The 24,817-nt window shown below is 40.2% G+C and overlaps 1 protein-coding gene across 1 annotated transcript; it reads right to left on the bottom strand.

The window, feature by feature from the left end:
* Nucleotides 1-1,864: 1,864 nt before the first annotated feature.
* STC2 (stanniocalcin 2) lies at nt 1,865-24,594 on the bottom strand. Its single transcript, XM_073650648.1, has 4 exons — nt 24,272-24,594; nt 5,467-5,609; nt 4,223-4,434; nt 1,865-2,571 (listed from the first exon to the last, which is right to left on the bottom strand). The coding sequence occupies exons 1-4, from the start codon at nt 24,426-24,428 to the stop codon at nt 2,169-2,171; spliced, it is 915 nt and encodes a 304-aa protein (XP_073506749.1). The 5' UTR covers nt 24,429-24,594; the 3' UTR covers nt 1,865-2,168.
* Nucleotides 24,595-24,817: the final 223 nt, after the last annotated feature.

Below are 24,817 nucleotides of genomic sequence, written 5' to 3'. Positions count from 1 at the left end.
TATGTACACAAGGGAGGGGAGCTCTGCTTCTAGCTCATACATGTTGCTCGTCCTTCGTAGTTGAAGATGACCAAAACTTCAGGGTTTAGACGAGGATCAGTGGCTGTTGGTCCGGAGGTGATTGAGGCCAATCTGGGCTCGGAAGTCTCGCCCACATATGGGACACAAGTAAGTAGACATCGTCAGGACAGTAAATACTGCTTATCCCTTGTGCAGAGCTCGCTTTCGTTTGCCTCAAAGAAGTTCCTGTCCTCAGCTGCATGAGCACCGGAAGTGATACTGCCTCACCACAGTCCAGGCCAAGCGTCTCCCATTCGTTGACTGTCTACAAAGAAACTTATTAGTGGCAACTGCCATCTCCTATCTTAGTAATGTAATAATATGTCTTCACTGTATACAGATTTTACCCGAGAACTGAGAATTTTGAAAATAAATGATCAGTTCTGACAGAGAAAGAAGTAGATTTCTCTGATAACATATATTACAGAGTTTTTTTTATTTTCATGTGTACTCTTGATTTATGAAATAAAAATTAAAATTACTATTTCTCATTATCAAATCCAACATTAAGGGGAGTAACTTGAATATCAACCTTTCTTTATAGAGGAGCAGTATATCATATGGTATAGCTTAAAAACTATCATACAGCTTAAAAACTGAACTAACTTGTTAGATGCGCAGATGAACTGTCTGAATATGCAGCAATCATTACTTATTCGTAACCTCTAAGGGGACGAATGATCTTTACTACAGTTTGTATATGGGCAGCATATCCCTGTATATGCAAGGAGATGTACAATGATTATGGGCGATTTTTAAACTCACATAAAAGATTCAAACAGCTCACAAATAAGCGTTCCAATAAACATTCATTCTGACAACCATTGGCCCGTGTAAAAGGGCCTTAATCTACTTTAGTTGTTTCATTTCATCTCAATCTTGTTATTGGTACACATCATATGTAAATGTATTGTAATATCGACGCTCCCACCATGCTGCTGTAATTAGCGGCACAAAAATCTGCTGTATTTTTTGCCTGGTAGCAAAGGTAGAAAAATAAAAATCAAAGTTGCAAACTGCACAGTAGTGCAATTGAAGAAACTCTCCACGTAAGTAGTAAGTTGTTACAACCTAAAGATGCGGTAATCCAATGTCACAAGTAACGTGTAAGCTGGATCTGTTACTTATCCAAAATGTCCAGCCTTTAAAAGATAAGAAGTAGAGGTCATCTGTGAATCGTCCATCAGTTGTAGATTTTTGCTTCTGTGCAAGAGTTCTGCGATATCTCTGATGGTAAGTGAGTCTAAGTTTTCAGGCAACGCTCCGGCCGGTTGCGTTGCGGTCAGCTGATTTGCTTCTGAGCAACTTGCTTTGGGCGATGTGATGTCACTTGCTACAGAAAGGTCCATGAAACAAAAGATACTTAATCCTATGGCTAATCCTACGCGTTTCGAAGGTAGCGTCCTGTTTGTAACAAACTTGTCTCTATATTCACTCACCGGGTCCACACGTGACACAATCCCTGAGGAAGAAGGACGCTACCTTCGAAACACATAGGATTAAGCACATCTTTTTGTTTCATGGACCTTTCTGTAGCAAGTGACGTCACATTGCCCAAAGCAGGTTGCTCAGAAGCAAATCAGCTGACCGCAACGCTATCGGCCAGAGTGTTACCAGAAAACTTGGACTCACTTACCATCAGTGACATTGCAGAAGTCTTGCACAGAAGCAAAAAGCTAGAACTGACGGACGATTCACAGATGATCTCTACTTCTTATCCATTTAAGGCTGGACATTTTGGGTAAGTAACAGATCCAGGGGACACAATACTTGTGACTTTGGATCACCGCATCTTTAGGTAGGAACAACTTACTACTTGTGTGGAGAGTTTCTTCAATTTCACTACAGCTCAGTTTGCAAATTTGATTTTTACATATCATATCTAATACCAGCAATCTCTCAAGGTCAACTGAGCAGAAGAAGGGTACGGTTCTGAAAGTCTGCTCCATCTTCTCCATAGGAGCTTGGGGTAATGCTGCAGGATCTGAGAATGAACTGCAAGCACAGCATTGCCCTTATGTATTATAAATGCCTTGGAATGTCCATAGTAGGAAATATGAGAAACTTCTGAATGAAGGAGAAGGGAAAAACCTGGTAATAAGACAATTTCACCTTCGGATATCTGTTAGACCGACCGGTTTATCAGAGCTTTCTGTGGCACTGAACACCATTTTGTTGAGGCTTGTCTTTCCACGATTATTTGGTATTAACCTGTTAACTTTTTCACTTTTGGAGGCTTTGGCATCTCTTTCCAAATCAGACTGAAATGAAAAATCACTATTGCTGCGAGTGGACTTCCCTGTGTCTCCTTTCACTAAATCTCCTTGTTTTCTTGCTGGGCTGGTATTGGACCCTTCTGAAGCATCTGCTTGTATGGCCGAGGTACAAAAGCTAAGAATATAACAAAGGCTTCCCCAATTCTGTGCACACTGGGCTTGTACACTACGGGTAATTGCCTCTTTCACCTCATCTCCGCAGGTTAGCAGAATGTTGACCAAGTCAACATAAGGCCTGTAGAAAGAAAGAGTTTATTGACAGCTGAATGATGTATACGATCTAAAAGAATTACAACTGTATATTACACCACATCCCATGGATTATAATATTCATTATGGCTGTCAGATAAGATTTTTTCTAATTTCTATAGATATTTACATAAAACACATATATTGCATTTCCTTACTTTTTAACTGTCGCTTTAATTGTTATGTCATAAATCAATAGTATACAAGAAAATATGCAACTTTGTAATATATCTTATCAGAGACATCTTCTTTCTCAGCCAAAATTGATCAGTCCTTATGAAAATTGTCAATTCCCCTGTAAATCTGTATTCAGTGAAGACAGATTTTCCCGTTACTGAGATAGGAGATGACAGTTGATACAGATACAATATTATGTAGATGGAAGGAGGGAGGAGCTAGAGGCAGATGTACTCCTCCTATCTACAGTAGATAGAATTACATCAGTAGCTGCCATCTCCTATCTCAGTAATGGGAAAGTCTGTCTTCACTGAATACAGATTTTAAAGAAGAATTGAGAATTTATGAAATAAATATTAAAATGATGGTTACGCTTTGGTCAAGTCAGAAAAGTAGTCAAATATGGCAACAGCATGGGTTAGAACAGGAGGAACTGAGCAGATTCAGTGTAACTTGTATCTTAATCATTAAAACCCTGATCCTCCTATGCTTAGTAGCCCAGCAGGCGGTCCTAACCCGTGACTAACAGCCATCTCTGTATGCATGTTCATGCTCAACTCCTGCACTGAGTAAAGCCGCCGGGGCTTTTCAGTCAATAAGTTACAATTGATTTTTCCCATAAAACCTGCTCAGACTCTGATATTCTATAACATGAAGTTGATGGGTTGGATTGCATTTTATTAGTGATAGATTTCCTTTAAAGTGTTCCAATGGCACTACCTTCATATCTTCTTTAAGAAGAATAGTTAAATTCTCACCAATATCCTGTTTAAAAGTCTTTAAGTAGCAACAGCATAATCATGGGACATATCTAGTAAGACTAAGACGATGATTACTTTCTCTGATCTTTCATGTTGTATTTAAGAAAAACATCTCAAATTTCCGTCCAAGCCCATGACATAGACAAGGTTATATATTAATGTCTATTATAGGGGCTTACATCCCGAATTTGAAAAGTGTTCCTACCATCTTATACTGTATATGGGACCAAGGTGCATATTTTGATTTGGAAAGGGCAAATTCTGATGAAAATGGTGGGGTTAGACAACTTTGATCAGATATGGGCCTTACCGATAAGAACATCCATGGACACTGCTACATAGAAATGACGGCAATAACAAATAAGTGCCCCCCCCCATAGTGTCTCATTGACCAGATAGCTAACCAAGTATTACACACATCTTAGGTATATTGTTGTATGTGTTGGAGTGATAATAATCCAGATAATAATCCAGATGTGTGACAGCTTCAAGGTTTCTTAGTTTCACAACAAAAATAAACAGCCCAAATTCATGACTATTCAGCTATCATTAATAAAAATATCAACTCCACATATGACATGTATCTCAAATGTCAGTTTTATGCTACTAGCTAAAAACTTTACAAGAAGGAATTCCTGAACTAATGGACATAAAATGCTCCTGGCAAATCTGCGACGCTTCCTGACCATCATCACTTACTCATGTAACAGAAGGTCTTTGAAGTGAATCATCTCCACAATCACTTGGACATTTTCCTTGGCAGCAGAGCAGAGGTCATGCTTGGCATAGCATTCTTTTTGGAGCTGGTAGACCATCTCTTTAATGGCAGGACACTTACGACTGATACAGCTGAATTTATGTCTTAGACCATGAGCTTTGCATTTAAGGGCATCTTTGATAAATGATTTTCCCTGAAATACAGATTTAAAATTTTACAATTGTGTAATACAATAAGCAATATCTGCATGGCTTGGTCTTTAAACTCATTATCATCGGATGCCATACATTACATGAATACCCATATAACCGATCCTTTGCTACTCTTAGCAGTTATCAAGCTTTGATCCTATAATCATACTTGACAGTTGTGTATATAGAAAAGAGGGGACATATAGCAATGATCAAAATGGTTTCCACAACTCATTTTCTTGGTTTGCATCCCAGGACTATTGGTTTACTCCACCTTCCACGAGCTTTGTGGAAACCCTACTCGTATACAGGACAAAAAGTAGTTCCTCCACAAAAAAAAGTTTTAAACCTACTCTTTTCAGCTAGTAGCAAAGAGGATGGCACTAATCAGAGGTGGGCCCCTTTCTCCAAGGTCCCCATGGTAGCATTAGCTGGCCTCTATAGAGTACATTATGTCTAGTGATTAATTTGTTGTGTGTTCTGCTGGAACAGAAGTAGAAATCAAACAATGTCCTATGAGGAATGGTTAGAGGATTTGGGAATGTTTAGCTTGCAAAAGAGAAGACTGAAAGGAGACTTAATAGCTGTCTACAAATATCTCAAGGGATGTCACACTGTAGAGGGATCAGCTTTATTCTCATTTGCACAACGAAAGACTAGAAGCAATGGGATGAAACTGAATGGGAGAAGATACAGATTATATATTAGAAAAAACTTTTTGACAGTGAAGGTGATCAATGAGTGGAACAGGCTGCCACGAGAGGTGGTGAGTTCTTTTTCAATGGAAGTCTTCACACAGAGGCTGGACAGACATCTGTCTGAGATGGTTTAGTGAATCCTGCATTGAGCAGGGGGTTGGACATGATGACCCAGGAGGTCCCCTCCAACTCTACCATTCTATGATTCTATGATTAAATTCCATTGCTCTAACTGCCTTAAAGAATTTGGATATTTCGTAAGAAATTACAATACTATTAGAAAATCAAATGATGAAATTTCAAATCACGAGTATTTTAATACTTGTCTTACATTACCTGTGCATCAAATCTACCGGCATTGTGTAAAAAGGTCATGCAGATTTCATGTAGACCTCGGATCTCACAGGAATTGTTCTCAAAGCATTCAAAGACTCCACATCCAACATCTCCAGCATTCACTAGACAATGTTGAATTTCAGCTGAAACCATAAAAAAAAGAAACAGTTATAAAAACAATTATGATCATAAAATGTGCATAAAGAAAGAGGATTATATTGGATTGTAAACTACTCTACTTTCAGTTGATGTTTGGGAGCGTTGCCCCCTTTCTCTGCTTCGCATAAAGAAAAGTGGGTCATACATGAGACTTCATGAGATTAAAACAAAGGTGGCATGCACTAAGGCTTTTGTGACAGTTTTCTAGTATCAAAAAGTTGCATATCTTAGCACATGACAATTTTAGTGCAAAAAATTCTGACTTTTTGCTAGTTTACTCCTCTTTAAAAGTCGGCATGGTTAGCTATACAAATGAGGTTTAGATTTATGATTTGCGATGTTTTAAAACTCCCTGCAGTAAGAGTGTGGCATAAAAAGTGGAGAAAATTTCTAGACAGAAGTGTGATGTCTTAAAATGTGACAATTTTCATGCTAGACTTGGATACACATTGAGGCCACAATGAAAAATTACTTTAAAAAGTCCCCTCATAATTTTTTTATTATGCTCACTTACTCAGGACCATCATATTCAACAGAACGTTACAATATATCTTTATGAGGAATCCAGAGCAGAATTCCCAAAGGAAAGCCATGCAAATATGGGGAGAACATACAAACTCTTTGCAAATGTTGTCCTTTGTAGGATTTGAACCCAGGATCCCAGTGGTACAAAGTAACAGTACTAACCACTGAGCCACCATGATGCCCACAATAAATGTTCCCTATATACATAAGGTGAAGGGCAGAGATGCTCATATGTCTTCAAAATGTATATGATCTACTGGCAAGAGGTGGTAGAAAGGTAGGGGAAGTATGGGGACAACAGTTAAGGAAAACTGTAATTTAGGTTATATGCTTGTAGAAAAAAAAGTATCCTTTCAGGGTGCATTCAAAGTTTTGAGCATGGTAGGTAGTGATGGAAAGAGTGGATTGGAGTTTGCATGTTGGGTATTATCTGAGACTTGTAATGAAGCTTCTCTTTAATAGAACTGTCCAATATCTAATGTCAATCAGTGAAAGTACATCACAATTTATAAAATTACTTTTGTTTGAGCAAATATTTAAACATCTATAGAGTTTTGCATTTAAATGGTTATGAAGGTTTAAGCGATTTTCTCACTACATCGACCATTTGTCCTATGCGCTGGGAATAGAGACTAGTCATTGCGAAAGAAGGCAACCATGGGGAGCTGTACGTGGTAAGAGTGGCATGGAATACAGTCTCTTAGAGGGAGGGCATAGTTGTTATCTGATTTGAGGTCTGAATACATATTTGAGTCAGGTTTGAGGCCTGAGTTTCTTCAGGTACATTGTGTGGGATGTCATTAATATTTGGGTCTGAATTAATGTTGAGGTCTGATCAAGGGTTTGAATTCATTCTGGGAAAAAAGGCCACATGGGACAGCAGAAAGCAAAGTATTGATGGCAGCATTAAAGAATGGGGGATTTTTGTTGCTATAGCAAGTGGCAACAGTAATTGGGAGCCAAAGATGTCTGGGTACTAAACTCTGTAGTTATCAGAAGATGTCATACCTGCCTGGGCAGAAAAAGGACGATAACATTTACAACCAGCGAAGAACTTAGACTGGACTGGGCTATAATAGATATACATTTTATGGTTGGAATTATTTAACATTTCTATGGAATTAAACCTAGATCATCATGTGTTTGCCATATGTATGGCTCCTCAGAATAAAATTTGCCAGACCATCCCTGCCCCATGGTATAGTCCTTTTAATGAATGCTGTAGCTGACTGTGACACTGTGAACTCCAATAGGCTGGCTGTATCCATTACTGTCCAGTGAAATCGTTCATGGCACAATAATAGTTCTGATATCTTCTACAGTATTATCAGCCCCTGTGAATGTAACATTCATTAATGTGAGGCAATCTCTTTCTGTCTCATTGTTTGGTATTGTTCATTTTCTGCTTTACCAGATTGCAAAATATAATGATACTACTTATAAATAATGGCTAGTATTTTTACTATTATTCCAATATTTGGTTGCAGTTTCATAGCTATAAATTATTTCTTCTCTTGGGCTCCAGAGTCTTGTGACACTAAATTCCACTGCCATTGAAAGCCTAGAGTAACACGAAACACATTTAGGTTCTCGTATTCTACTCTCTCTGTCCAACTGACTCACTATTACAAAGATGGTGAACATCAAGTGATGCATTATTGAAGAAGTGTCTGCAGACTCACATGATCAATACAGCATAATATACCGTGCAATGTATAGTGAGGCTCCAATGTGAGTTGTGCAGAGACAGAGCTTCATGTTCTTTAGCAATTACCAAAACATAGCTTATGATACCAGCTCATGTTTTCCTGATGTGTGGCATATCCTATAACTGGAATGTAATTCTTGGAAGCACTTATTTTAATTGATGACTCGAACAGCAGTGCTGAGACACGTCTGTGTATACTTCTGCTTACTTATAATATTGTTCAGGTGTGGACTAAAATTTATACAGTGGATATAAAAAGTCTTCACACTCCTGTTGAAATGCCAGGTTTTTGTCATTGTCATATAAAAAAATCATACCAACAAGAATAATTTCAGAACTTTTCCCACCTTTAAAGTTTGCTCACACTGTCATATAAAAATCAAATTTTTTACTCAGCAGCTATTAATCATTTACATGACCATGCACAGTTTCCTATGCTACAGAATTGTAATGTATCTGTAAAAATCAGATGCCATACTGATGGTCCATTTGGCATCTGATTTTTTTTCTCACACCCATCAGATTTCAGAGTGAAATCGCAGCATGCTGCAATTTTTTTTTCATGCCGAATACAGCTGAGAAAAAATACGCAGATCTGCACTGCCTCAACTGAATAACATTGGTCCGAGTGCAATATATTTTTTTCTCGCATTGCACTCATCCAAGTAATACGTTAGTGAACCTGTAATGTTACCCATAATCTGTAAAATTCAATTAAATATAGAACAAGAAAGAACTAAAATAATGTGGCTGCATGAATATGTACACCCTTTGATGAAGTACCCTTTGAATTTATGACAACATTCAGCCTTTTTGGGTAGGAGTCTATCAGCATGGCACATCTAGAATTGGCAATCTTTGCCTACTCTTCATTGCAGTAGTGCTCCAAATCTGTCAGATTGCGGGAGTCATCTCCTGTGTACAGCCCTCTTCAGGCGACCCACAGATTTTCAATTAGATTCAGATCCGGACTCTGGCTGGACCATTCCAAAACTTTGATCTTCTTCTGGTGAACTTATTCGTTTGTTCATTTGGAGGTATGCTTAGTGTTGAAACAGAGGCCTGAAATTTTTTTTTTCCAAAATTGACTGATTTGGAAATATTCATACTTCCTTGTACCTTGACTGAAGCCCCAGTTACAGCTACAGAAAAACAGTCCCAAAGCATAATGCTGTCCATGCCATTCTTCACTGTGGGTATGGTGTTTTTTTGGTGATGTGCAGTGTTGGCTTTGCGTCAGACATTTATAATCATGGCCAAAATTCAACCTTATCAAACCATGACATGTATTCACACATGCGTTTAGCAGACTTAACAGAAGTTTTGGCAAAACATAGCTGGGCTTAGATGTTTTCCTTTATAAGAAAGGGCTTCTGTCTTGCCACTCTACCCCACAGACCAGACATATGAAGAATATGGGAGATTGTTGACACATGCAGTACAGAACCAGTACTTGCCAGAAATTCCTGCAGCTCCTTTAATGTTCTTTTAGGCCTTTTGGTAGTCTCCCAATGCAATTTTCTTGTCTTTTTATAATTTTTAAGCGATGTCCAATGCTAGATGCCACTTTTTGATGACCATTTACAGTCATATGAAAAAGTTTGGGCACCCCTATTATTCTTAAGCTTAATGTTTTCTAAAAATTGGTGTTTTTGCAACAGCTATTTCAGTTTGATATATGTAATAACTGTTGGACACAGTAATGTTTCTGCCTTGAAATGAGGTTTATTGTACTAACAGAAAATGTGCAATCTGCATTCAAACAAAATTTGACAGGTGCATAAGTATGGGCACCCTTATCATTTTCTTGTTTTAAATACTCCTACCTACTTTTTACTGACTTACTAAAGCACTTTTTTGGGTTTTGTAACCTCATTGAGCTTTGAACTTCATAGCCAGGTGTATGCAATCATGAGAAAAGCTACTTAAAGTGGCCACTTGCAAGTTGTTCTCCTGTTTGAAGCTCCACTGAAGAGTGCCATCATGGGCTCCTCAAAACAACTGTCAAATGATCTGAAAACAAAGATTATTCAACATAGTTGTTCAGGGGAAGGATACAAAAAGCTGTCTCAGAGATTTAACCTGTCAGTTTCCACTGTGTGGAACATAGTAAGGAAATGGAAGAACACAGGGACAGTTCTTGTTAAGGCCAGAAGTGGCAGGCCAAGAAAAACTTCAGAAAGGCAGAGAAGAAGAATGGTGAGATCAGTCAAGGACAATCCTCAGACCACCTCCAGAGAGCTGCAGCATCAACTTGCTGCAGATGGTGTCACTGTGCATCGGTCAACTATACAACGCACTTTGCACAAGGAGAAGCTGTATGGGAGAGTGATGCGAAAGAAGCCGTTTCTGCAAGCACGCCACAAACAGAGTCGGCTGAGGTATGCAAAAGCACATTTGGAGAAGCCAATTTCTTTTAGGAAGAAGGTCCTATGGACTGATGAAACCAAGATTGAGTTGTTTGGTCATACAAAAAGGCGTTATGCATGGTGGCAAAAAAACACAGCATTCCAAGAAAAACACTTGCTACCCACAGTAAAATTTGGTGGAGGTTCCATCATGCTTTGGGGCTGTGTGGCCAATGCCGGCACCGGGAATCTTGTTAAAGTTGAGGGACGCATGGATTCCACTCAGTATCAGCAGATTCTTGACAATAATTTTCAAGAATCAGTGATAAAGTTGAAGTTACGCAGGGGATGGATCTTTCAGCAAGATAATGATCCAAAACACCGCTCCAAATCTACTCAGGCATTCATGCAGAGGAACAATTACAATGTTCTGGAATGGCCATCCCAGTCCCCAGACCTGAATATCATTGAACATCTGTGGGATCATTTGAAGAGGGCTGTCCATGCTCGGCGACCATCAAACTTAACTGAACTGGAATTGTTTTGTAAAGAGGAATGGTCAAAATACCTTCATCCAGGATCCAGGAACTCATTATAAGCTACAGGAAGCGACTAGAGGCTGTTATTTTTGCAAAAGGAGGATCTACTAAATATTAATGTCACTTTTCTGGTGAGGTGCCCATATTTATGCACCTGTCAAATTTTGTTTGAATACAGATTGCACATTTTCTGTTAGTACAATAAACCTCATTTCAAGGCAGAAACATTACTGTGTCCAACAGTTATTACATATATCAAACTGAAATAGCTGTTGCAAAAACACCAATTTTTATAAAACATTAAGCTTAAGATTAATAGGGGTGCCCAAACTTTTTCATATGACTGTATATAGTGTTCCATGGTATATCTAATGCCTTGGAGATTTTTTTGTACCTTCCTTCTCACTGATAACTTTCAACAGTGAGATACCTTTGCTGTGTTTTACGGTGTTCAGTGATAATGGCTTTTGCTGTAAAATGCAGCTAAGAAATGTTAGGCAAATCCTACTAGATCAGTTAAACTTTAAATGGAGTTAATCAGAATCACTTTAAATGATGGCAGCTGTATACTGGCTACTATTTAACATGTGTTTAATTTGATTGGCTAATTTTGAACACAACCACATCTCCAATTATAAGAGTGTGTTCCCACTTATGCACCCAAATTATTTTACTGTTTGTTATTTTTATTTCCCCCATCAAAATTATTTCAGTTTGTTTTTAAATGTAAAGATTATGTAAAAGTCTGAAATGATTTTTCTTGGTATGATGTTTTTCTGTGACAAAAACCTGCCATTTAACAGGGGTGTGTAGACTTTTTACATCTACTGTATATTATAGACATGATTCCTATGAGCACCTATTTAAGGCTTTCTAAAACCAGAACCCTAGTAAAAGGGAGCCAAACACCCTAAGATTATAGGATTCTGTTGGTTGTTTCATGCTGCCTATCAAAGGTCAGTGTGAAGTTCTAACAGGTTCCCTCACTATAGAAAGTCATGTTATATTATAAAATGCTACTGCATTTCAAAGAAATCTTTGCTTGCCAAACAATCTGGGCACAAGAAGAAGAGGCTCATAGCTTGGCTTGATTGTCAGGTACCATTTAGCCCTTTACCGCTCTAACCACTGCAGAAATGATCAATAACCCTTTTATATAATCCACATGGTAACCTCTGGCCCATTCTACACATTTAGGAATATTAGGTATGGACTAAATTCTAAACTACTTTATGTTAAAAAATGTGAAGTAAAAAATGTTACTTAATATGGGTGGCAATTTCCTTTAACTTGTGATAGTTGAGAATTTCTGCTAGCCAAGTTCAGAATTCACTCCAAACAAAAATATAACAAACCTTCTACACTTGCTTCAGTTTGAGTTTCAAAAAAGTAAATGTAAAAGTTCCAAAAGCTGCAATTTGGGTCTACACTGGCTTTTAACTACAGAGAGAATATTCCAAATATTCTGGCTAAAAGGAAAATAAGTCCAAAGGTTGTTTTATTTGGTATGATAGTCATTCATTGGGTACAGGTGTAATAGAATTTTATTATAATGCAATGATCAAAATTAGAGATGAGCGGTGTTCGACTAGAACTGTTCGCCAATCTCAAATTCGAGCTGTTTTGGGCGGTGTTCGAGTTGTTCGACGAACCCGAACGATTTGCAAAAAATTCGGCTGTTCGAGGTTATGTTCGATAACTGTTCGTGCACCAAAAGCGTGTCCTGCATGTCTGGCGCTATTTAGAGCACCAATCATGCAGGGATTGTCTGCCACTCACTGTAATGCCACAGCCATGGTGGTTGTGGCATTACAGTGATTGCCCAAATCGATGGGAACAGTGCCAACAGTGAAACATGAAAAGCCGGCAATTCAGCAGCGGCATACACCTGTACCCGACAATTTAGAACCGAAAGAATAGAGCTTCACACATAGATTAGATAGATATAAACATGTCAGCCACATATATACGAAGTACAGTGAAAGTGCTGCTTACTGTACTTGTCATTTAGCGTAAAGGATTTATCAAAAAAAATAATAGTGTTTTCATGCACCGTCTCTTTAAAAAAGCCGGCCGGCAATTCAGCAGCGGTACCCGACAATTTATAACAGACAGAATAGAGCTTCACACATAGATTAGATAGATAGAAACATGTCAGCCACATATATACGAAGTACAGTGACAGTGTTGCTTACTGTACTTGTCATTTAGCGTAAAGGATTTATCAAAAAAAATAATAGTGTTTTCATGCACCGTCTCTTTAAAAAAGCCGGCCGGCAATTCAGCAGCGGTACCCGACAATTTATAACAGACAGAATAGAGCTTCACACATAGATTAGATAGATAGAAACATGTCAGTCACATATATATGAAGTACAGTGATAGTGTTGGTTACTGTACTTGTCATTTAGTATTAAAATAAAGGATTTATTATTAAAAAAATTGGCGTGGGGTTCCCCTTAATTTTAGGCTCTAGCGGAGGTTAAGTAGACGGCTGGGGCAGATGTTTGAAGCCTGGGAAGGGGGTAATACCCACGGAGCTTCCCAGGCTACTAATATCAGCCCCCAGCTGAATACATAGCCTTTACTAGCTATTAAAATGGGGGACCCCCCAAAAAAAATGACGTGGGGTCCCCCCTAATTTAATAGCTAGCAAAGGCTAGGCAGACAGCTGAGGGCTGATATTAATAGCCCAGGAAGGGAGCCATGAATATTGGCCCCCTCCCAGGCTAGAAACACCAGCCGTCAGCCGCCCCAGAAATGGCGCATTCATAGGATGCGCCAATTCTGGCACTTAGCCTCGCTCTTCCACGCTGCCCTGGTGCGGTGGCAGGGGGTAATAGGGTTGGGGTTGATGTCAGCTTATAATGCCAGCTGACATCAAGCCCAGGTTAGTAATGGAGAGGCGTCTATAAGACACCCCCATTACTAACCCCATAGTCAAAGTTAAAAAAAACACAAACACCCAGAATAAAGTCCTTTAATTGAAATAAAGACACAATCCTTTATTGTTCTAAATTAAACCATACTTACCGTCACGCCCATTCCAGCTGAAGCCAACGATCTCCTGCAATAAAAGAAAAATAATAAAGCAACCTCATCCTTACCTTTCCATGGTTCCCACGACAGCTTCAGCTCTGCTACATCGAGATGACAGGCTGGACCGCAGCAGAACGCTGCCATCCAGCCTCTCATCCCGCAGACACTGAGAAGCGCAGGCTTGCTTGCGCTGCTCAGCGTCTCTCTGTGACGACATCCAGATGAGCCGAGTTCATGTCCAATGAACTCGGCTCACCTCATGCACGTCACTGACAGCGTGGGAAAATTCTCACGCTGAAGCGGTGAGTGCAGGAGAATTCTCCCACGCTGTCAGTGACGTGCATAAGGTGAGCTCATGTCCAATGAACTCAGCTCACCTCCTGCACGTCACTGACAGCGTGGGAGAATTCTCCTGCACTCAGCGCTTCAGCGTGAGAATTCTCCCACGCTGAAGCGCTGAGTGCAGGAGAATTTTCCCACGCTGTCAGTGACGTGCATAAGGTGAGCTCATGTCCAATGAACTCAGCTCACCTCCTGCACGTCACTGACAGCGTGGGAGAATTCTCCTGCACTCAGCGCTTCAGTGTGAGAATTCTCCCACGCTGAAGCGCTGAGTGCAGGAGAATTTTCCCACGCTGTCAGTGACGTGCATGAGGTGAGCCGAGTTCATTGGACATTAACTCGGCTCATCTGGATGCCCTCACAGAGAGACACTGTGGAGCGCAAGCAAGCCTGCGCTTCTCAGTGTCTGCGGGATGACAGGCTGGATGGCAGCGTTCTGCTGCGGTCCAGCCTGTCATCTCGATGTAGCAGAGCTGAAGCTGTCATGGGAACCATGGAAAGGTAAGGATGATGTTGCTTTATTATTTTTCTTTTATTTCAGGAGATCGTTGGCTTCAGCTGGAATGGGCGTGATGGTAAGTATGGTTTAATTTAGAACAATAAAGAATTGTGTGTTTATTTCAATTAAAGGACTTTTTTCTGGGTGTTGTGTTTTTTTTAAATACTTTACTAGAAATTCATCGTGGTCATGTCTAATACTGGCGTGACCCCATGAATTTCGGGCTTAGGGCCAGCTGATAATGCCAAGCTGGCCCTAACCCCTTTATTACCCAGTGAGCCACCGCATCAGGGCCCTGGATGAGTTGGGTACAGCGCCAGAAGATGGCGCTTCTATGAACGCGCCATTTTCCGGGGTGGCTGCGGACTGCAATTTGCAGCGGGGGTGGCCCAGAAAGCTTGGGCCTCCCTGCGCTGCGGATTCCAGCCCCCAGCTACCTAGTTGTACCTGGCTGGACACAAAAACAGGGCGAAGCCCCACGTCAATTTTCTTTAAATTATTTCATGAAATAATTAAGAAAAAAAGGGCTTCCCTATATTGTTGTGTCCGGCCAGGTACAAATAGGCAGCTGGTGGTTGGGGGCAGCCCGTTCCTGCCTGCTGTACCTGGCTGGAAACAAATATAGTGCGAAGCCCCACGTCAATTTTTTTTAAATTATTTCATGAATTTCCTGAAATAATTTAAAAAAATTGAAGTGGGGCTTCGCACTATATTTGTGTCCAGCCAGGTACAGCAGACAGGAACGGGCTGCCCCCATCCACCAGCTGCCTATTTGTACCTGGCCGGACACAACAATATAGGGAAGCCCTTTTTTTCTTAATTATTTCATGAATTTCATGAAATAATTAAAAAAAATTGAAGTGGGGCTTCGCACTATATTTGTGTCCAGCCAGGTACAGCAGGCAGGAACGGGCTGCCCCCAACCACCAGCTGCCTATTTGTACCTGGCCGGACACAACAATATAGGGAAGGCCTTTTTTTCTTAATTATTTCATGAATTTCATGAAATAATTAAAAAAAAAGTACGTGGGGCTTCGCCCTATTTTTGTGTCCAGCCAGGTACAACTAGGCAGCTGGGGGCTGGAATCTGCAGCGCAGGGAGGCCCAAGCTTTCTGGGCCCCCCCCCCCGCTACAAATTGCAGTCCGCAGCCACCCCGGAAAATGGCGCGTTCATAGAAGCGCCATCTTCTGGCGCTGTACCCAACTCATCCAGGGCCCTGGTGCGGTGGCTCACTGGGTAATAAAGGGGTTAGGGCCAGCTTGGTATTATCAGCTGGCCCCAAGCCCAAAATTCATGGGGTCACGCCAGTATTAGACATGACCGCCATGAATTTCTAGTAAAGTATTTAAAAAAAACACAACACCCAGAATAAAGTCCTTTAATTGAAATAAAGACACAATTCTTTATTGTTCTAAATTAAACCATACTTACCATCACACCCATTCCAGCTGAAGCCAACGATCTCCTGCAATAAAAGAAAAATAATAAACCAACCTCATCCTTACCTTTCCATGGTTCCCACGACAGCTTCAGCTCTGCTACATCGAGATGACTGGCTGGACCGCAGCAGAACGCTGCCATCCAGTCTGTCATCCCGCAGACACTATTCTTTCTGTTCTAAATTGTCGGGTACAGATGCTGAATTGCCGGCCGGCTTTTTTAAAGAGACGGTGCATGAAAACACTAATATTTTTTTTAATAAATCCTTTACACTAAATGACAAGTGCAGTAACCAACACTGTCACTGTGCTTCTTATATGTGTGACTGACATGTTTCTATCTATCTAATCTATGTGTGATGCTCTATTCCTTCTTGTCTAAATTGTCGGGTACCGGTGTATTTGCCGGCCGGCTTTTTTAAAGAGAGTGTCTTCTGAGCAGTTTGTCAGCTTTTGGACACCTTTGCAGGTGTTTTCTATGTGTTTCTATGTGTTTTTGTTTGCCTGCCATTGGTTTTAACGGTGTTCGACGGTGTTCTAAGGTGTTCGACGAACAGTTCGACGAACAGTTCCTCGAACATCCCGGTGTTCGACGAACCGAACCGAACCCGAACACTACGGGGGTGGCTCAACACTAATCAAAATGTCTTACAAATCAGCAAGAACCATTATGTCCATTTTTAGGATTGACTTAGAATTGCAGTTTTTATGAAAGCAATATTAAGAATTGACCTAGTTTCATTTTGCATTTGATATGATTCCCTCAACTGTCTATGCTACAGAAGTGTGTGCCAGTTCATTCCTCATTCATGTCACATGAGTGAATGAGAATCTCAGTAACTTAGTAACATAAATGTTTTGGAAACACCAATCTCGCCCCCCATCCATGGGTATTAAGTGCACTAAGAGTTGTAAATCGAGGATATCAAATACTCCACAAAATGCTGACCTTACGACCTATGGGAGCAGTGTAAGTTTTAAACATCTGCCGGAGCAACCAGGAAGTGTGATCCTACTTGTACTTTACTTGGCTTTTATACTTAGCAAACATTTCTTTACTAAGAAAAACATACTGTTGAGAATTGACTGTTCTCACAAGGTATCAAGCCATGTTCTGCTAGACAAAACTTTTGGAGTGTGACCTAAGCCTGAGTCTACTAACCCAAGAATGTAAGGGTATTACTATAAAAGGCTCGAAGCTACATTCATATCTACATATAAAGTTCTGTCACATCCATGCATTAATTAGATTAAGTAATTTTGATATTCTATTGTTTTCGTCAGGTTTTGTGTTAAATATATTTTTTTAATTTAATTTACAATGATTTTGTTTTTACATATCACATTCATTATTATTACATTATCATATTCATTGTTTTTTTTAGACTTATATCTTCTCATTGTTTCAGGAAACAACACATGTCCATAGTCACAATGGTAGGATCAAAACCCTTTTATTTCGTATTGAAGTGTCTAATGAGTTGTCATTGTGAAAGGAGGGGGAGCAGGGTCAGGTGTGAAATCACCTATTGTGAACGATGGATCAAGTCATATCAGCTGTGTATAGACGTGTTCCCTGTCATTGTAATCCTGCCTTTGATAGTAATTATCATTGCTGTAAACTCTTCCGGAAAGGACAGAAAATATAAGTCTAAACAAACCCTAGTGGCCACTGTAAAAATTGAAGATTACTAATTATTTTTTTAATACTATATATGAATCATAATATGGAAAAAACATTGCTAATTTAAAAAAATACACAAACCCTGATCTAAATAATAGATCTGATGATAGACTCCCTTAAAGTCCTTGGTGCTCATAAGCTCCCACTAGATCTACCCTTGCCACTGACAGACAACTTTCTGCCTATGCAAAGTATGGGCATTAAAAAAATTTGTTGGTGCTATACACATATAATATTTATAACAAAGATAATACTAATACGTATTGCCACCTACTGGTAAGAGGTTCTTTAAATTTGTGACATAAAGTTTCATATGGCATTTTTGACGGAATTAAGGCACTTTTATCCTTGAAAGTGTATGACATTGTAAATGCAAATTGCCTCTTCAGAGCAAAAGAGGACTTGTACCCTATAGCGCCACCTATTGGAAGTAGCAATCCTACAAGTCACAATCAACCCTTTAACAAGTCTTGCAATATGACTTAGGATAAAAGCCAAATCAGAATCTCAATTTGCAGACACGGTGTTTCGGGCTGTTGGCCCTCGTCAGTGCAAAGTATAAGAACTGATTTGGCTAGATGAGAGGCGCTGGGCTGGGGTCTAAGGGGTAACGTTTCTCCTTATGGAGAGTGACAAACAAGCTCTGGCAAGTCAAGGTAAGGAGGCTTATTCGCCATGCAATGCTCCTCTGGGAAATTTAATATGCAAATTGCCTCTTCAGAGCAAAAGAGGACTTGTACTCTATAGCGCCACCTATTGGAAGCAGCAATCCTACAAGTCACAATCAACCCTTTAACGAGTCATGCAATATGACTTAGGATAAAAGCCAAATCAGAATCTCAATTTGCAGACATGGGTATTTCTTACTTCATGCAATTTACAAACTTATGTCACTAGAAAGAAAGCTGTAGTATAGCAGCAGTTCATTATTCTTAAAATATTTTAGGAGGTTTTACCATAATCAAGAGCGGTGTTCTGTGCTCCCCGTTTAAATACAGTGTTGTCTTCGTGCATGCACACTACCACTGCATTCAATGTCTACGGAGACAGCAGACCAGCGCACTCACCTATCTTTATCAGTCCTATAGACTTTGACTGAAGGGGCAATGTGGAAGATTGACTACTGCTCCATTGAAATGGGGGACACAGGTCATTTGTTCTTGTGATCAGTGGGGGTCTCAGTAGTTTGACCTCCAGTAACTACACACTAATCACCTATCTTGTGGATTGATAAGTTTTGATGAAGGGAATACCCTTTCAACACTTCCATTTAATAGCATTGGATACAATCTGAAAAGCTGTATATCTATGCTGTACAGTATGTTCTTTGTAAGTTTATTGCCTCCATCTCCAGATATCGTAGTGATTTGCAGCTTCTCACTAAACTGATATAAAAGTATGTACAATCAGATATGTGACCCCGATAGGAGGGGTTGTGAGAGCAGTAGCTAAATTTATGTAATGTATTATTTGATAAAATAATAATTATTGGATATATTTACAGTACCGTGCACTAATACTGCTCATTCTGTATTCGCTATGCCAATAGTCATCTGAGATTTCCCTGACCACTCTAAGATGACGTTCAGTTCTCTTTTATAAAACAGATTATTTTGTTTCTTGAAACTAAGCGTTTTCCATATTCTGAAAAGGAAAGCACTTCAAACCAATGGCACATTTTCTCCATATAAAACAGTCTGGAACAAACCTTTTTTGTGCTTTCATATTTTAGTTTATGAAGACTTAAAGGGGTTTTACCATGAACAAAAGTTAATTTTAATCAATAGATCTTGGGATGATAGTAACTTTCACAATTATATGTGTTTAAATAAAATGTTCCTGTGCTGAGATAATCTTATACATGTGCCCCTGCTGTGTACTGTGTAATGGCTGTGTCTGACCGTGCAGGAACATGGTCTGATCATACCACAGCTCCTGGGCAGGGGAGAAAGCAAAAGAGAGAATACAGATATTATAGTATGGGATCACAGCTGATTCTTTTGGTGAGGTAAAATATTTCCCTGCCTGTGTTTAAACAATGTTTTACCTCCAAGAAAGAATCATTTGCGATCCGATGCTGTAAAATCTATATACTCTTTTGCTTCCTCCGCTTCCCAGGAGCTGTGGTATGATCAGACCGTGTTCTGTACACAGTCAGACACAGCCATTACACAGTACACAGCAGGGGCACACTAAGGCTATGTGCCCACGTTGCATTTATGAAGCAGAAAATTTCTGCTGCATAAATGCAAGTCCTCTCCCGGAAAAACGCATGCGGAATTCCGCACGCGTTTATCGTGCATTTTTCGCGCGTTTATCACGCGTTTTCCACATGCGGAATTGCCTTGCGTTTTTTATGCATTGGACTAAGGCAATTCCGCTTGCGGAAACGCAAAATTAAATGACATGCTGCGGATTTTTGAACGCGGCATAAACGCTGCGGAAAAATCCGCAACATGTGCATAGAACTTGCGGAATCCCATTGGGGACCATGGGGTGCGGATATACATGCGTTTTTCAAGCGTTTACGCTGCGAAAATTCCGCAGCATATACGCTTGAAAAATGCTACGTGGGCACCCAGCCTTATAAGATTATCTCAGCACAGGAACATTTTATTTAAACACATCCAATTGTGGAACTTATTATTATTCCAAGATCTATTGCTTAAAATTAACTTTTGTTCACGGGAAAACACCTTTAAGGCTATGTGCCCACGATGCAGAAATGCTGCATATTTTCTCCACTTCTCCCTGGCAGGAAAAACGCATGCGTTTTTTACATGCGTTTTTCCCGCCAGGTAGAAGCGTTTGTCAAGCGTCTTTGCATGCATTTCTGCATGCGGGTTGTCAAGCGCTTTTCCAAGCGATTTTAGCATCACTCGGAAAAGTGCTTGACAACTTGTTCACACTATATAAATCCATGCAACCGGCATGGATTTATAGTAGTGTGACCAAGTTAGTTAAAAAAAAAGAATAATGGTAAAAAATAAAAAAAAAAAGATTATACTTACCTTCCGATGTCCTCCCGATGTTATCTCCGCCGCGTCTTGGTGTCTTTCACTGCTCGCGGTGGTGTGAAGGACCTGCGGTGACATCATTCAGTCATGTGTCAGGTCACATGACTCAATGACGTCATGGCAGGTCCTTCACAACAGCGCGAGCAATGCAAGAAACCGGATGGAGCGGACAAAACACCGGGAGGACATCGGTAGGTGAGTATAATCTTTATTCTTTATTTTAAATTCTTTTTTTTACAGTTTCTATGGTACCGAGGTCTGGATGAGAGTCTCCTCTCTTCCAGGCCTGGGTACCATAAGCACATTGAACCGTGTGATATCCATTTATCCACATGTAGTGATGCGGATGTCACGCGGTCCAATGCAAGTCAATGGCGGCGATTACGCTGCGTGTCCGCAAAATTAATGGACATGCTGCGGATTTTTGAGCGCAGCATAAATGCTGCGGAAAAATCCGCAGCATGGGCATTGACATTGCGGCTTGCCATTGGGGACCATGGGGGGCGGATTACCAAGCGTTTCCCAAGCGTTTATGCTGTGTAAATTCCGCAGCATAAACGCTTGGAAAATGCTTCGTGGGCACACAGCCTAAGTCCTTATGTTGCTCCCATATAAATTAATAAGAGCCTTGAATGCGCTTAAATTCTAGATGTAATTGTCAGGTGCGCAGTTTTTAACCAATAAAAAACAAACACAATGAGAGAGAGTATACAGACAGGGCAGCATGGGATTGCAGCTGATTCTTTCTGTGAGGTAAAACATTTTTTCTGTGAGGTAAAACACTGCTCTTAAACAGGCAGGAAAATCTTTTACCTCACAGAAAGCAGGGGCTGTGATCCCATGCTGTTCTGTCTTTATACTCTCTTTTGGTTTCTCCCATTCCCAGGAGATGTGGTATATTCAGACCATATTCCTGCACGATAAGACACAGTCATTACACATCACATACCAGGGGCACATTTATAAGATTATCTCAGCACAGGAACATATTTGTAAACACATCCAATTCTAGAATTTATTAATATCCTATGATCTATTGATTAAAAGGTACTTTGTTCATGGGACAACCCCTTTAAACATTGCCTTAAAGGTTAGAAATTAGGCTTAGTCTATCTTTTGATATTTTTCGGTATGAAATGATTGGGAATGCACTGGAGAAGAAGCAACCAAGATCAAGACATAATAATTTTGCAGACTGAAGTGTTAAAAGGGTTGTCTAATCTTCTCAGTTCCTACAGTCTCAATTTTGCAATCTACCTCTTATTAAAAATCCTCTTTGTTCTGCAGAACGGCGAGATTATTAATTCTATTGTGTAAGGCTCGTTGCCTATGTTACCAGCCACTTCTGCAGTCTATGAGAGGTGACCAGTCTCCTAGGCACGGTGCACAGTGCTTACAAGCTATTGCCAATAGATCCAGCCAGCTTCTGTGCTACTGGGCTCCACCAAAGCTGCCGGTCTGGACTGTCAATTATCAGGAGCGTAACGCCTCCCAGGCAAGCAGGAAGTCGGGAGGCAGGTAGTGACCCGCTTCTGAAGATAGAACATGGGACAGCCCCTTAACTTATTAAAAAGAGTTCATTTTAAGCAGACGAGAAAAAATTGTCAGCTCAGTGGAGAAAGAACAGGAACTTTCTCGGCTCGATGCTATCTACTTGGCACAGTGTAAGCCAGTGGCTTGTAAACAGAATAAATCATTATCAAGCCTAGCTTGCTAGGAATGTAACTATGCCTGACAGAGGCACAATCAGGCTTGGTTTTGTAGACCACAGAGGTAATGCAATGTTCCCCTAAGGGAAAACTGCAAAGAAATGCATAGTGTACACAGCGAGAATGAAAAGCACATTACATGCTTAAAGTTGTGTTTTTAATTCTTAAAAAATGGGTTATGTAGATATGCAAATTATAATTCTGAAAATCAGCACATACCATTACACTCTGAATAGTCTTTACAGTAGCAGCTTTCTGTGCAGAATGCTTTCTTGGGCATCTCCCAATCACCTCAACGTACTAGTGTTACCCAAATTGGCAAACTGGATCTCACTGACATGTTTGCTAAGCACCAGACAGGGCATTTCTTGTAAAAGATCTCAGCCTTGGTCTTTCTCAGACAAAACACCCAGCTATTTACTACTGCAGCTAGTCTGGGGATGTGTGTTTTTTCATCCTCTGGGTAGAAGACATTAACTCTGCAATCCCCATGTGACTGGAGTAACATTCCAGCTCTGCTATGCACTCTTAGCACGTGGTTTTACACAAGCATTGCAGATAGTATCTGGTGCTGGCACACTGCAAATCACAGCACTTGTCATCAGGCCCCATGTTATTACTACAAATGTCTTATTCAGGCGGCACTTCTTTTACAGGATTACTGAAATATGTGCTATATCCCATTAAACTGACAATGTGCTCTCTATGCAGTGACATAGCGCGTTACGGAGATGCCTGATCCTCCGGCAAAATGTGGGAATAAATAATAATCATAATCAATAGTAGTAGAAACCTTGACAGATGTAGCAGAGCGGAATTGTTTAGTTGGTGATAAGTCATACCATAATACATTGCAACTACTAGGCACTGTATAACTAATGACAAACTCAGCTCAGCTGCAGCTTAAACCCCCAAGTCTACAATCTATCTCTCTCTCTTTCTCTCTCTGTCTATCTATCTATCTATCTATCTATCTATCTATCTATCCCTCTATCTATCTATCTATCTATCTATCTATCTATGTCTCTATCAATCAATGGAATCTATCGGTCAATCTATCATCTATATCTATCTCTCTATCTATCTATATATATCTATCTATATATATCTGTCTATTCTATCTACCTATCATCTATTTATCTATATCTATCTATCTATCAATCTATCTATCTATATATCTCTCCCTATCATCTATCTATATATCATCTATATCTATCTATATCCATATCTATCTATTTATCTATCTATCTATCTATCTATCTATCTGTATGTCTATCTATCTCGCTCTCTCTATCAATCAATGGAACCAGCAAACAGACAAATGACAAATATAACTGGGCATGCTGGTCCCAGTTGTGGGATAGTCTCATACACTGGGAAACCCTATATTATAGACAGTCCTGGCTGCAGCCAGATTGTAGTTAACTGTAACTTGGTCATGACCCATTGACACACTCCTATTAAGTCTTATTGCATTTTTATGAGAGCTGCGCAGTGCACCCATGCATTTCTAGCCACAGAGCTTGCAATCTAAAGCATAGTAAATAATGAATGGCAATTGAATGGCAATTGATAAAATGTAATGACAAACTGACCAATTCAAATCCCTTAGAGAGCTGAGTTTTCCATTTGAAACAACTTATCAATGTGATGTCAGTAGATCCAGATAGCACAGGCTTTGTTTTATCACAATATGAAAAGAAAGTAGCCACAAAAAGGGATATGACAAAAGTGACAAATTCATCTCTACTATACCTGCAACCTGGGATCAGCAAAATGCCTGTGCCATAAATACCTGTATTCTGCAGGGAGAGCCTTCCTTTCTGATTAGCCAGCTTGTCTCTATCCTGGGTACTGTCAGGCAGGTCAGTAGCATCTGTCCCATAAACTGCATCAAGGCTTGCAAACACCAGCCCCAGTGTCACAAGCCTGCTGAGGAGTTCCCTGCACATGGTCCTGTCTTACTGAAGTGAAAGGCTGAGAAGAGATATCAGCCTGCTGTGCTCTGTAGCCCTATCCTCAGCCAGCCCCTTCCACTGTCAGTACAACTGGCGCTAGGAATGATGAGGATCTGGGAGGGATGGTGCCTCAAATATCCCCTGGAAGCTCTGGTGTCACTTGAATGAAGGAGTCAAGCAGGTGTTGTCTTCAGTGGGAACCAATAGCTTCATGCAGGCACTTTGACAACACACTTAGTGGGAGGGAGATCCAGCCCACATACTACTACTGAAAAGGAACATGCATGTCAACTTGTCCCATCAGTCACTACTTGCTTCACTTCTCTCAAGAGGCTGAAGGTCTTAATCATCCAGTGTCTTAGCTCTGCTTATGCTCTGTTAGT

The sequence above is a fragment of the Phyllobates terribilis genome, unplaced genomic scaffold (genome assembly GCF_046119375.1).
Source record: "Phyllobates terribilis strain yellow unplaced genomic scaffold, ASM4611937v1 Scaffold_11__3_contigs__length_659146591, whole genome shotgun sequence".
Taxonomy (NCBI): Eukaryota; Metazoa; Chordata; class Amphibia; order Anura; family Dendrobatidae; genus Phyllobates; species Phyllobates terribilis.
The sequence above is the reverse complement of the archived record's forward strand: the minus strand, read 5'-3'. Positions and strand labels throughout refer to the sequence as shown.

Excerpts from the sequence above, each read along its gene's own strand:
- STC2 (XM_073650648.1), bottom strand. The coding sequence starts at position 24,428 with ATGTGCAGGGAACTCCTCAGCAGGCTTGTGACACTGGGGCTGGTGTTT. Across the intron at positions 5,610-24,271 it reads GCTCTCCCTGCAGAATACAG|CTGAAATTCAACATTGTCTA; the intron begins GTATTTATGGCA and ends TTATGGTTTCAG. Across the intron at positions 2,572-4,222 it reads AAAGACCTTCTGTTACATGA|GCCTTATGTTGACTTGGTCA; the intron begins GTAAGTGATGAT and ends TTCTTTCTACAG.